The 13,047-nt window shown below is 40.5% G+C and overlaps 1 protein-coding gene across 8 annotated transcripts in view; it reads left to right on the forward strand.

Moving 5' to 3' along the window:
* The window catches only part of BMPR1B (bone morphogenetic protein receptor type 1B), an 804,535-nt gene that overhangs the window by 607,165 nt on the left and 184,323 nt on the right, over positions 1 to 13,047 (forward strand). For 7 of the 8 annotated variants that reach the window (XM_063917486.1, XM_063917497.1, XM_063917476.1 and 4 more), the window contains one exon: positions 9,784 to 9,991. Coding sequence is in view for 1 of the 8 variants with exons in the window: in XM_063917519.1 (XP_063773589.1) it covers positions 9,919 to 9,991 (73 nt within the window). In the remaining 7 variants the exon portion in view is untranslated. Of the gene's footprint in view, positions 1 to 9,783; positions 9,992 to 13,047 lie in introns of those variants that run through there. The other variant, XM_063917529.1, reaches the window with a different exon arrangement.

Here is a 13,047-nt window from a genome sequence, read left to right on the forward strand (position 1 = left end):
TTGAGTTCCCCCCTATGAGAATATAATGTTTTCCAATATTTACCTGTCTATACAAGCTCATGCTTCATTCCTGATGATTTAGCATGACCTGATTGTATTACCATCACTTACTGTGGTTTGAGACTGTTTGTATAGCTGATTACGGGTCTTAATAGATCAGATCACACTATGGCTACTAGTTCCATTAAATATACAATATCATCTCCCATTATCATTCATGTGCTGCAAAATTAAATATTGGAATTATTGCATAATGCACCAGTCCTGTTGGAGAAAGAGCGCTATATAAATAAAATTATTATTATTATTATTATTATTATTATTATTATAAAATTGTGTTGAGTTTTCTGTATTTTGCTACTGTATATAATAATATTACATTAACAAAATTGATAAATAGAACATTTGTTTCTTTGTGTAACTAGTTCTTACTTAAACTGTGCAAACTACATGGACTAATAGATCTACCTGTAATAGTCTATATTTCCATAATATATGTTTGCTGTTATTACTTGTTAGGTCTGTTTATACCCAGTGCAGTTTATTGTGTAACATAGTTGAATACTCAGACTGTATTAAATAATAGCACATGTTCCCCTAAATAACTGCATTAGCAATCAACCCTGATGGCGGAGTGATGCTTGAATATACCTTATGTACCTTATATGTTATATACAAAGAAACGGCAAGTAACCATTCCCTTCCCAAAAATAAATGTAAGCATGCCTTTGTCCTCTCAGACCCTATGAAGAGCTCTCTAACTTTCTCATTAATGCAAACAACAGAACCAATTAGACCATTTCTGAGAGGTCTTTGTTCGTATCTGTGCCAATGGCAATTGTGACTTAATGAGGTCCTTATTGTAAATCATATAGGTTAATTGTACCTTTTGAGGGGTTGTAAAATGTGTAGGCTTTGGGGAATTTTGATGTAAATTTTAGATGCTTATTTAGGTAACACTGAAATAAAGAAAGTGTCAACAAACACAAAAGCAGCGTCTCCTCATATAGTGATCCTGACACACATACAGTACCCTTCACCATATAAGGCTACAATAATTCAGATATTAAAAGTATATTTATAGTGTCAGTTTTTGTAATGGATATTAAGTAATTATGGAATCAATCAACTGCCTGATTCATATGTGAGAAATACATCCAAATTTATTCATAAGTCCACACATGGCAATATGTGTTACATATGTGACTAATTGTTATATTCACCAAGTGCTGTAATTCACCTCTACTATATGTAAGCCATTCCAGTGTATTCCTATATGTAAACGTTACTAGATTCTGCAGGGGTGTGCTATACAAGGTCGAGAGTTATTAGGGTGACAGTGTCTAGGTCGACCCCAAAAGGTCAACATTCACAAGGTCGAGTCTCACAAAAAAGTCTACATTGACAAAGGTCACGTGACCCTTTTGACAATGTCGACCTTTTGTCAGTGTGGACCATATGGTGTTGACCTATTGATTGTTGACCTAGTAGTTGTCGGCCTATCATCCGGATCCAATTCTGCAGTATATTAGTTATATCTTCTTATACACCAGTACTGTATATCAGTTATATCGGTATACATACTTGCCTACTTCTTATTTCTCCTCTCTGGGAGAAGCAGACAGGCAGGGGTGACACATATGGGGTAGAAGTGAGCATGGAACAGAAGGTTGGGATGAGAGATGGCTGGGTTTGGTGAGGTAGAGAATTCCAAAGGTAGGGAGAACCACGGGTAAAATCTTGATGGTTCGAATGGGAGGAAGTAATCAGTTGGCCGGAGAGGTGCAATGTACTTGTGGAGCGAAGAGGGCGAGTGGTTGACCAATTTAAAACAACATTTCAAATAAACTAAACTTTGTGGCCCTTACTGTGCCATTGCTGATATGTTGTGATAGAGGTCCTTATATTTTTTGAAATGGGGCTAGAACGCTGGCTCTCGGAGGTGACTGGTACTGGAACAGTGGGCCTGATTCATGTTTAATACATAGTGTTATAAAATGGTAGCTGCTCAATCAATTTAGTAATTTTCTTCATGTGAATGAAAGGAAGGGGTTATTCTAAAGAAGGAACAGAAAAAAGTTGTTGTTTTTTCCTGTCAGGGCCAATGTTTTTTTCCTGTTGGGGGGCAATGAGGGTAGTTTTTTTCCGCCTGTTGGGAGCCATTGTGTTTTATTTATTCTATCAGGGGCCATTGTGTTTTATTTTTTTCCTATTGAGGCCAATGTGTTTTATTGTATTTAAAAAAAAAGGGGTATCTTGCTTAGGGCCCCATGAGTTCCAAATCCGACTCTGTAAAAGGGGTATAAGGGGCAAATTCTGAGTCAGACATATCTATTTTCACAGAAGCAATTAGTAAACTTCAGCATATAGCACATGCAGAAATGAATTTACGCCTTTTTGTATATCTCTGTCTGATTCTGAGTCAGACGGATCTTGGTTAGATCTCTCTTTGAATGAAATGGGCGGCAGATGGGCAGCATCCATGGGAACACACACATGAAATCAGTGTCATAGGAGTGTCATTGGAGTGATGTGGGCACGTAGCTAGAATTCCATGGTATTCTGAGTAGTATGTGTGGAGATGGGAAGCCTGTATCTAACGGATGTCTTGCACATAGCATTGGGCTGCTGCAATGCTGAGACTAATGATGACTATTGTGGCCTTAGAAAAACAGTGGGCATAGTGGTGTCCTGCTTGAAGACGCAGGGATCTGGACATTAACCGAATGGAAATTTGCATTAGCAGACGATAGTAAATCTGGCTTCCCCGGCATCAGACTTCACAGCCACTTTGCGTCAGACTCAGAATCAGCCTATGATACTATTACACTACATAGAGGTTATGTTGCATAATAGAAATGAAACTGAATTTGCGAATGTCCTTTGATGGGATTTATAGAGAACGTGCACAAAATTGTTGAGGATCACTCCCAAGGCCAGAGTGGCCATCTGGCACTTTTGGCAAATGTTTGGGGAAAGGGTAGATCCTGCACAGGCCTAGATTCAATGTACAAAAAATTATAAAGCTCAAGCCAGAAGTGGACAATGTTTCAAGGTATCGACCGTTCCTATCTGTCCATGTGGCGGTGTGCCCAGAGTCAAATGAAAGGGCAAATGTAAGGAAAAAAGGGAAGGTTTGACTCTTGTTCGGGCGCACTCTTATTGAGTCTTAGTGTTTACTGATAAGTGAAGTGCCTAAAAAATTGATAAAGTCTTTATTTCTGCTCTTAAAATACGTGGGAACTTAACGAGAACAAAACATTTGAAATAATCATAGAAAAATATGGACATAAAAGCATGAGAAATCAATTCTGAAAAAATAGGAAATGTTCAGATCTTGATTATACTTAGATAAGTGCATATAGGAAGATAGCTACATGCCACGCTGCTTCCGTCTGCCAAAGATCAGTACAAACTGTGTTTGTATTTATGAAGCCCTAGATTGGGTTAATTTCGTGAGAGGGAAAACCCACACACTGAATTTCAACCCTGGTAGTTGACCACTGTTATGGGTTGGGTAAGAGGGGTGAGACGGGGATAGGATCTGGGTTCAGAAATGGTGGGAACAGGAAGAAGTGGAAGTGAACAAGCCCGTGATCGGGTGAAACGCGTTTTCCCTGCGGGCACCTCACCTGTCTGACGACTGAATGGGTGATATTTAACACTTATTCACTTATTTCCGTTAATTAGGGTTTAATACTCCAGCAAATATTTACTCTTTACAGAAAGAATTTCTGTTACCATCAAATGCCCTAGTCCTTCCCTGATTATTCCTATCTGAAGTGGCCCGCTTGCTGGGGGTTTTGTAATTTTTACATAGCATTCTGCAGTCCATCAAATGCCAGAAGGGCTGATAGTCTGATGGGCCGGTCCGGCCACACAGAGAGCAAGGCTGGCTGAGCTCAGCCGCCTAGCATACAGATAGATGGGGAGTGCCGCGCGGCCAGGCCCCCGTGACTTATGGCACGTCTCCGTGAGCTGTGGCCCTTCCCCCTTCATTTGTGGCCATGCCCCTTCAGCCATGGCCGTGCCCCCTTTGTCCGTGACTGTGCCCCCTTGTTGCATGCAGAGAGATATGCCAGGGTTGTTTCACAGCCCTAGTCCTTCCCTGATTACTCCTATCTGAAGTGGCCCGCTTGCTGGGGGTTTTGTAACTTTTACATAGCATTCTGCAGTGCATCATCATTTTTCCAAAATCAATTCAAGAAGATACCAAATGAAGACTGTTTCAAAAGTTGAAAAGAGAGATGGTAAAATCTTTATGAGAAATTTAAAGCATAACATGTGAGATATTAAATTATACACTTTGACTCCCAAATATTTAAGGCAGTTCATTTTCCACTTAAATAAGTATATGACAGATTTATCAAAACTTGGAGAGAGATAAAGTGGAGAAAGATAAAGTACCAGTCAATCAGCTCCTAACTGCCATGTTACAGGCTGGGTTTGAAAATGACAGTTAGGAGCTGATTGGTTGGTTCTTTATATCTCTCCACTCCATCTCTCTCGTATACGTCATATAGAAGTTTGTTTAGATTTAGAGTTGTTCCTCTTAATGCTATTAGAAAATAGAACATTTGTTATAATCTTTACCAAATGCATTTATTCCTGAACTATCAGTAGAGCATACCAAGCCCCCCCATGGCACAATGCATACATAGAAAAGTAAGATTGGCTGGCAGACTTGTAATTCCTAACCAGGGCCAGTTCTACACCTTGCGGCGCCCAGTTTGAAAGTTTCCACTGGTGCCCCCCCTGAAAATCAGTTAGTTTGCGAAAAATGGGGAGCGTGGCTTCATAGGGGAGGGTCATGGCCACAGTTATGCACCCAGTAGCTGTGCCCCCAGATTTGCCCCAAGTAGTTGTGCCCCCCAGCTGATTTGCCCCATGTAGCTGTCCCCCCTGTAGATTTGCCCCCAGTAGCTGTGCCCCCAGTAGCTGGTCCCCCAGTAGCTGTTCCTCCTGTAGCAGTGACCCCAGCATGTGCCCCCTGTAGATCTGCCCCCAGTAGCTGTGCCCCTTGTAGCAGTGCCCACTGTAGCAGTGCCCCCTGTAGTAGTGCCCCCATTAGCTGTGCCCCTTGTAGCTGTGCCCCCAGTTGATTTGCCCCCAGTAGCTGTTCCCCCTGTAGCAGTGCCCCCAGTATGTGCCCCCTGTAGATCTGCCCCCAGTAGCTGTGCCCCCTGTAGTAGTGTCCCCAGTAGCTGTTCCCCCTGTAGCAGTGCCCCCAGTATGTGCCCTCTGTAGTTGTGCCCCTTGTAGCTGTGCCCCCAGTAGTAGTGCCCCTTGTAGCTGTGCCACCTGTATGTGCCCCCAGTAGTAGCGACGCTTTCAAAGCCTAAAAAAAAATACTTACCAGCCTTACTCCTGCTTCCGGACCACTGCTGCCGCTACTGCTGTCTCCCCGGCGCCGGCTCCTCTCTATGGGAGTGACGTCATGATGTCTTTCCCTTAGCAGCGCTGCACTGACACTAGGGGTCAATTTTGACCTCTAGCTTCAGTCAGTGACGCCGGCTGCAGCGGGCGCACACGACGCACGCTGCAGCCGGGAGCAGGGGAGCAGGGAGGGAGGTAGGGAGGATTAGTAGCGGCTCTTGCCACGGCGGCGCCCTCAGGGTTGCTGCGCCCCGGGCAAAAAGCCTGCTTGCCCATGGCAAGAGCCGCTACTGTTCCTAACCTGGAATTCTTCAGGAAGAAAGCCCATTCTGCAAATTAAGGCTTTAGGGCAGGCATTCCCAACCACGGTCCTCAAGGCACACCAACAGTGCAGGTTTTAGTGATATCCAGGCTGCAGCACAGATGGTTAAATCCAAATAACTGAGCTATTAATTAAGTCACCTGGGCTGAAGCCTGGATATCACTAAAACCTGCACTGTTAGTGTGCCTTGAGGACCGTGGTTGGGAATGCCTGCTTTAGAGCTTTCCATGAGAGTAATATGTCCCAAGAACAGATCGGCAGAAATTCCAGATGTATATACTGTGTACTGTATGTGCCAGGATTGAACACAGTGCATGTGCCAGGACCCTATCAGTCTATTTTATTGGGGATTGGGAACTCATTTAGTGTAGATTTTAAAATGAGCAACCTCTTTAAGGGAACTATTTACACCACTATAATTATCTTTAGTTATGTTCAAGTATCATTCTGTATTTTACAGTTCTAGACCCCTATTCAGTGGGTTACTGTTTGCACATAATCACATTATAAACGCATTGCCCTGACACCTATGATGTCAGGCTCAGTAACAATGCATTGCTTGCCCCCTGCCCCCTCTCACAGAAGCACAGTTTGATATAAAACCTGGCTTGTCATTCCCTTTTCTAAAATTAGCAAATCAAGCCATGCAAATGAGCTACACAATGAAAAGCTCTTTTTATTATCACACCAGTCTTTTCTTTTGTACTTTGGAATTTGTTAAAAAGCTTTTGTTGCCACTGGTAACTGCAGCAGAATTACCAGCAGAATTGTAGCAAGAGCATACTTTGAGGAAGAGAATAGGAGAAAGAATACACTGTGTCACATTATTAAGTCTGCCTTGGATGGACCTTTTTTCCGCTTTTCAGCTAAATGGAAGCAAAGTTTGGCAGCCTTCATGCTGTGCACTTGATTGATGTGCTGAACATCTGAAGCACTTTTGTGTCCAGCTTGCTCTTTATGAGTGCATAATGTGTGAATACTCAAAAAAGGTCAGCCCTTATCACATGTAATCTAGGCCTCAACGCAGATCAACAGTGACAGTCATACCCTGTAAGCGAGTGCACAAATCATCCCCCTCATGCGCTCAGCAGCTTAAAGGATTTTTGTGACAGGATTTTTGGTAGTCACTTGTGTTCCGTGGAAAGTGACGTAAAAATAAGAGCGATCTTGATGGAATACATGGCTAGAGTAATGTCCCAGCACAATGAGTGAGATCAGAGATGGGGAGTCACGGGAGGGCTGTATATTTAGAACAAATTAATGTTTACTGTTATATATGGAGTACACTTGTCTCATCTGTTAGTGGCCAGGAAAGTGGGCTGTGGTACATTTTTAGAGTGGCGATGAGAGGAGAAAATATGTTTGTAATATACATGTGACTGCATCTCACTTTTGTGTACCTCTCATGATGTTTAATTACAGCAATATTCTAAGGGGAAAAATCTAGTTCACATAAATAAATCATTGTATATCTTTTGGAAAATGATCATTAATATGATATACAGTAGCTATAACAGAATGCAGTACATGCTAGAACTCTCATGTCCTAAAATAGTAATAATCCAAATAATTCCAATGAAGTAGTTCAATAATAATATAGCATAGTCACTTATATATAGACATCCTCCTCTTCTGACCGATAATGAGCAGTGATAGTAAATTTCTCAGGTCAGTGATCTACAGAACAACATCTGAATGATCTGGTTCCTCAACAGTAATGGTTTCAACCCAGTGGTCCCAATAGTGTCCTTTATAACTCAGAACAAAACCATAAAGGGGTATAGCACAGTGTAAAGGGATCAGAATTATATCCTAGCTGTCGGGATCCCGGCGGTCAGCAGACCGATGCCGGAATCCCAACAGCTGGAATACCAGTGGGGAGCGCAGCATGTTCCCTCGCTGCACGCTGGCGACCAATCTATTCTCCATCGGATGGTGGCATGGACCACCACCCAAGTGGGGATTCCTGGCCCGACCGCTGGCATTTTACTGGGTGTCAGGATTCCGGCATCTGTATCCTGACTGACAGTATCCCGACAGCCAGCAAATTGACCACATACCAGTGTAAAACAGTATACATTTATTAAAAATGTCAAAATACAGAATAAAACATAAAAAGGCACAGGTAATAAAATTGGCTGTGTACCGCAAGTGAACTTTTAAGAAAGGCACAATATTCAGCATATAGGGTTTATTATGTCATCCCCCCCCCCCCCCACTAAGCAAAATCACCATCCTTCAGGAAAGTAATAGTCCTTCCACAGGTCCTCAATAGCAGTGCTTAAATATGTATCGTATGTGTATGTATTACACCAACACGTTTTGTGCCAAAGTGTACCTGTAAGATCAAGAACCAGCTATTTTTACAGTGTATCTCTCAGTCAAAGACCACTTCCTTTTTCTAGGGGCAGGAGTCAGGACTAGTATGTACTTCAGCCTTATAGCTTTCTATATACACATGTCTTTGTTATTTATAGCTATAGAGGGTGTTTATATTGTTAAGATGATCAACCAGAAGGCATAGATACTGTTAAAATAAGCCTGAAGTTTTTAACAATCATCTGAACTCGCCATACGTTCCACTCTGCGGAACGCATGATGTAATTTCCTATTTCCGCAGTATGGTCCCATAGTTCAACTTTTTCCGTGTAAATACCGGAAGTGGTCATGTGTTCCAGCTCCTGGAATGCATGACACTTTCCGCCGGAAGTGACATCATCTTGATTTACTTAGCCTGTGCTGTAGCTGTGCTGTAGGATATAAACTGTATGGACTAAACCTGCCCCATTTTATGATGTCTATGCTTCATACATTACCTTACCCTTATGAAAAAACTCTTGAATATTTTTTTCTTCTATTTGTATAATATGGGGAAATAGTAAACTATTATGGTGACTGTCATGGATGAAATATAGGAGAAACCAGTGGCTACACAGATGTGTTATTACTATTATTATTAACAGCAAATTGTTTTATTTAGATATCACAGATGCTGAGCGGCACTCCTATGGCTTTTCTTCATAAATATTCCAACTGTGGCAAATATTATACCATTTCAATTGTTTAATACAATTTTCGTCAGGGAAACCCTGATGAAATTTGTATTAAACAATGAAAACGTTGGTATAATATTTGCCCCATAAAAGATAAGAATGCATGCCTGTGGATGGCTACAAAGTTTGCAAGTGTGTCCAATACACTACACTCAACAATGTAGAGTGTAGGCAGCAACTAAACCATATCGCACCAGTATGAAACATTGTTTGTAGGAAGTAAATAGTTTCTTTAATGAGAGTATACAAATGCTCTCACTAGAAAATCTATGTACAAAGAGGCACGAAGTTAGGTACTGTACAACCAAGGCACTCACTGGTTAGGTATAACCAATGCCCTCAAGCACATAAGAAACTTGATGTAAAAAGTAGGTAATGGATGCAACAGCATTGCAGATCTTCACTGACTTATCCATCAAAATTGCTAATTCCTAGCTGTGAATATATACATATACATATATATATATATATATATATATATATATATGATCGTATGTATTTCCATGCAAAATGGGTCATTTTTTTGCTCTGAAAAAAAAGGGGGCTATAATTAGTTAAAAAGCCAGATTTTTTGCTTGTGAAAAATTACTGCAGATAACTTAGTTCTGCAATGCAAAAATACATACATATATGATATGGAATAGTTTCATATAAAACAAATTTTTGGTTAAATCATTTTAATTCATTATAATGTGCATATTTGTAATGTAATTTGCTATTAACTAACGATGTGAATAAATGTATTGTAATTGCCCATTAAAACATCTGATCCATAAGATTTACAAGGACTGGGCAATGAATCAGCTTGTGATGGCATGTCTGCAGTGGTGAAGAGGTTAACAAGTTTTGCCAAGATAAGGCTAGGAAGTGTACACAAACTCTCATCTGGGCAGTCAATCACAGCTTCTGTTTTTAGCAATGAAGTCTGGCTTGGGATCTCTTTGTTGTGTTTCCCCACGAGGTGATCAGTTGAGCTCTATGTGGTGACAGAACTTGCTTGTAACAGGCTTGATTTCCACATTCTCTTCTCAGGCTCCCTGGCTGACTTGTCTGAGGACCTGACAGAGCTGTGATTGGGACTAGCAGGGCAAAGGCAACACTTATAGTGTGGACTTGCTACGTACACAAGGATAAGAGCATCAACTCTGCAGCTCTACTGCAAAAGGAATGGGCTGGTTTGAAGATCCAAGCTGGCAGCTGCATGTTTACTTGCTTATGCTCCTGTCCCTGCATACCAGAGGTAAGATAGCAATGTTACATACCCTTTGCTGTCAGTGGAAGAGGGATTGCAATTGAAAAGTTTCAAATCCATGTGCAACTTTTGAACATCCACCCCTGTAAGATTTCCTTTCGGGGCAATGTGTTACGCTCCTGATGTGATACAGATGCCTTAGAAAGCATTGGAATGGTTATTATTACCTAACACTTTTATTTTTTTTTTAAATCTTCTTCCATAATTGCTTTAGTCAAGTCATATGAAGTCATGTTTATTTGCTATAGCGAGTACAGTGGCACACGCCTTCCCTGTGACAGTGTAGCACATAATGCAGAACATGCTGCACATTTATCTGATGCTTTGGTACAAAAAACTGTTCTCATGACCGCAGATAACGGTGTCCAGCCATTGAGGCACTGCTTCAGACCCTTCTTATTTGCAAACTTTAAGACAGCTTTTAAATTGTACTTATAACCATTAGAAAGCTTTTTTGGAGCATTTTTTTTTTGTCTTTTAAAGCTTTCTGCTTATGTGTTTGTCAGTAACATAATAACTCATGTCAGTTTGTTTTTTCTTTTATCTCCTGTGCAAAAAAAAGTTTTAGTGTGTTTTTCTTTGCCATGAATTAGTAAGTCTTAGCAAGCACTACAGGGTTTCTTGATAGAAGAGCTTTCTCATTCCCCCCTGTGAAACCCACACTGAGCTCTACAAGTCCAGCAACATTAGCACTTGGTATAAATTATTCCTTTTACCCCTGCTTACATAGCTTCCCAGAACTAGTTCTCTGCATGCTTGCACTGATAAATAAGATTAGAAACAAACTTTTTTACTGATCTGTTTGTTAGAGACCAAAATCATACAATATATTTGGTTGCTGTTGTTATGCCAAGTGAAATGAGAGAATATTACAAAGAAAGAACTGGAAGTGTTTTAGTGTTTGCATTTCTCATTTAATAGGTATTTGATTATGCAGTCTTGCATATATTAACGTAGTTAATGTTTTGGTAAATTATGTGAGCCAAATAAATCCAATTATAGTTTGGACTCACAATATAAAAAAATATATAAATGTGCAATTTACATAAAAGTATCATTACTTGCAGTTGTGTAAGTTATTGTTTAATTGTCACTATCAGATTGGTACAATAAACATATGCAGTTAGCGTTTACTGATTCCAGGATATAGGCAGAAGATGCCAAACCCGATGTAAAAATCCTATTCTATGTCTTTACATAAGGAAAGCTGTTGTCATGGGTTATTTGGAAGTTAGTTAAAAGCATAGTGCTAATGTAAAGACATTATTATCCCATTCATTTTATATCTAGGTTTACATGTTGCATTATAAGTAGAATGTATTCAATGTCCAATGAAAGTAAATGAAATGGAATTTCATAAATGTAAGTTAGATGTGTTCAGTTTTGTAAGTATATCCAAGTGTAAATGCTTTGTAAAGTTTTGGCACAGTGATTGAAAGTTGAATATATGCAACATTTCATGTACAGTATAACCCAGAAGCATGCCCCTTCCTGAGAAGTTAGTTCATGTATATCAGGCGGGTGTAGTATGTTCCACCAGTGCTGGGGATCCCAGCGCCCTGCATACCGGTGCAGGGATCCCGATCGCCGGAATGCCGGCAGCAGGGTGAGCGCAAAAGAGCCCCTTGCGAGCTCGCTGTGCTTGCCACACTGCGGGCACGGTGGCACGCTACGCGCGCCATGCTATTTATTCTCCCTCCAGGGGTTTCGTGGACACCCCAAGAGGGAGAATAGTTGACGGTATACTGGTGGTCAGGATTCCGGCACCGGTATGCTGAGCCCCGGGATCCCGACAGCCGGTAAATCAAGTGCCACCCATATCAGGCATGCATGGCATGTCCCATCACTTCTACAGTAGCACAGTCCCTGTAGGACCTGTCATTACATTTCTGTCTTGTCTGTGGTATTATTGTTTATAACCTTCAGAAACCGAGTCCTAATCTACCTAAGATATTACCTAGATTGCTCACAGAGTGAACTGTGATTCATTTCTGTGTCATATCCAATGTGCAAGTTATTTCTGTTCTCCCCTTTTTCTGCTGCACCTCATATATGTGTGTCATAGCCAGTGTACAAGTTCTTGGTGCGCTCCCCCTTTCTGCAGTAACTCATACATATGTATCATATCCAATGTGCAAGTTCTTGATGTGCTTCCCTTTTTCTGCTGTAACTCATATATGTGTCATATTCAATGAGGCTTTGTTTTTCTGCTGCACCTTATATATGTGTGTCATATGCAATGTGCAAGTTCTTGGTGCGATCCCTCCTTTTCTGCAGTAACCCATATATGTGTGTCATATCCAATGTGCAAGTTCTTGGTGAGCTCCCCTTTTCTGCTGTAAATCATATATGTGTGTTATATCTAATGTGCAAGTTCTTGGCGAGCTCCCCTTTTCTGCTGTAACTCATATATGTATCATATCCAATGTTTAAGTTCTTGGTGCGATCCCCCCTTTTCTGCTGTAAATCATATATGTGTGTCATATCCAATGTGTAAGTTCTTGGTGCGATCCCCCCTTTTCTGCTGTAAATCATATATGTGTGTTATATCCAATGTGCAAGTTCTTGGTGCTCTCCCTTTTTTCTGCAGTAACTCATATATGTGTCATATCCAATGTGCAAGTTTTTTGTGCACTCCCCTTTCCTGCAGTAACTCATATATGTGTGTCATATCCAATGTGCAAGTGCTTGGTGCGCTCTCCTTTTTCTGCTGTAACTCATTTAAAAATATAATGCACAATAAAAAAAAGCTAAAGCCTAAACAGAAAAGCATGTATGAAAACATTTCTTAGATACAAAATAAAAAAGAAATGGCAAAAATGTAAAAAGTGGTAGATACAGTATTTATTTTTAATTTAAAAAAACAACATTTCTACAGCAGAGGTTCTTTTTCACAATTTCAAAACTGAAATTCTTTATTGTAACTCATACATGTGCAAAATTATCATTTCACTTTTTTTAATGGATATAAAAGTTGCTAAATTCAGCCAAATTTTGTAAAATTGTAGCCAGTTTTGGAAGACAGCAAATTCAGCATGTCTAAT

This window comes from Pseudophryne corroboree, chromosome 1 (genome assembly GCF_028390025.1).
Source record: "Pseudophryne corroboree isolate aPseCor3 chromosome 1, aPseCor3.hap2, whole genome shotgun sequence".
In the NCBI taxonomy this organism is placed as follows: domain Eukaryota; kingdom Metazoa; phylum Chordata; class Amphibia; order Anura; family Myobatrachidae; genus Pseudophryne; species Pseudophryne corroboree.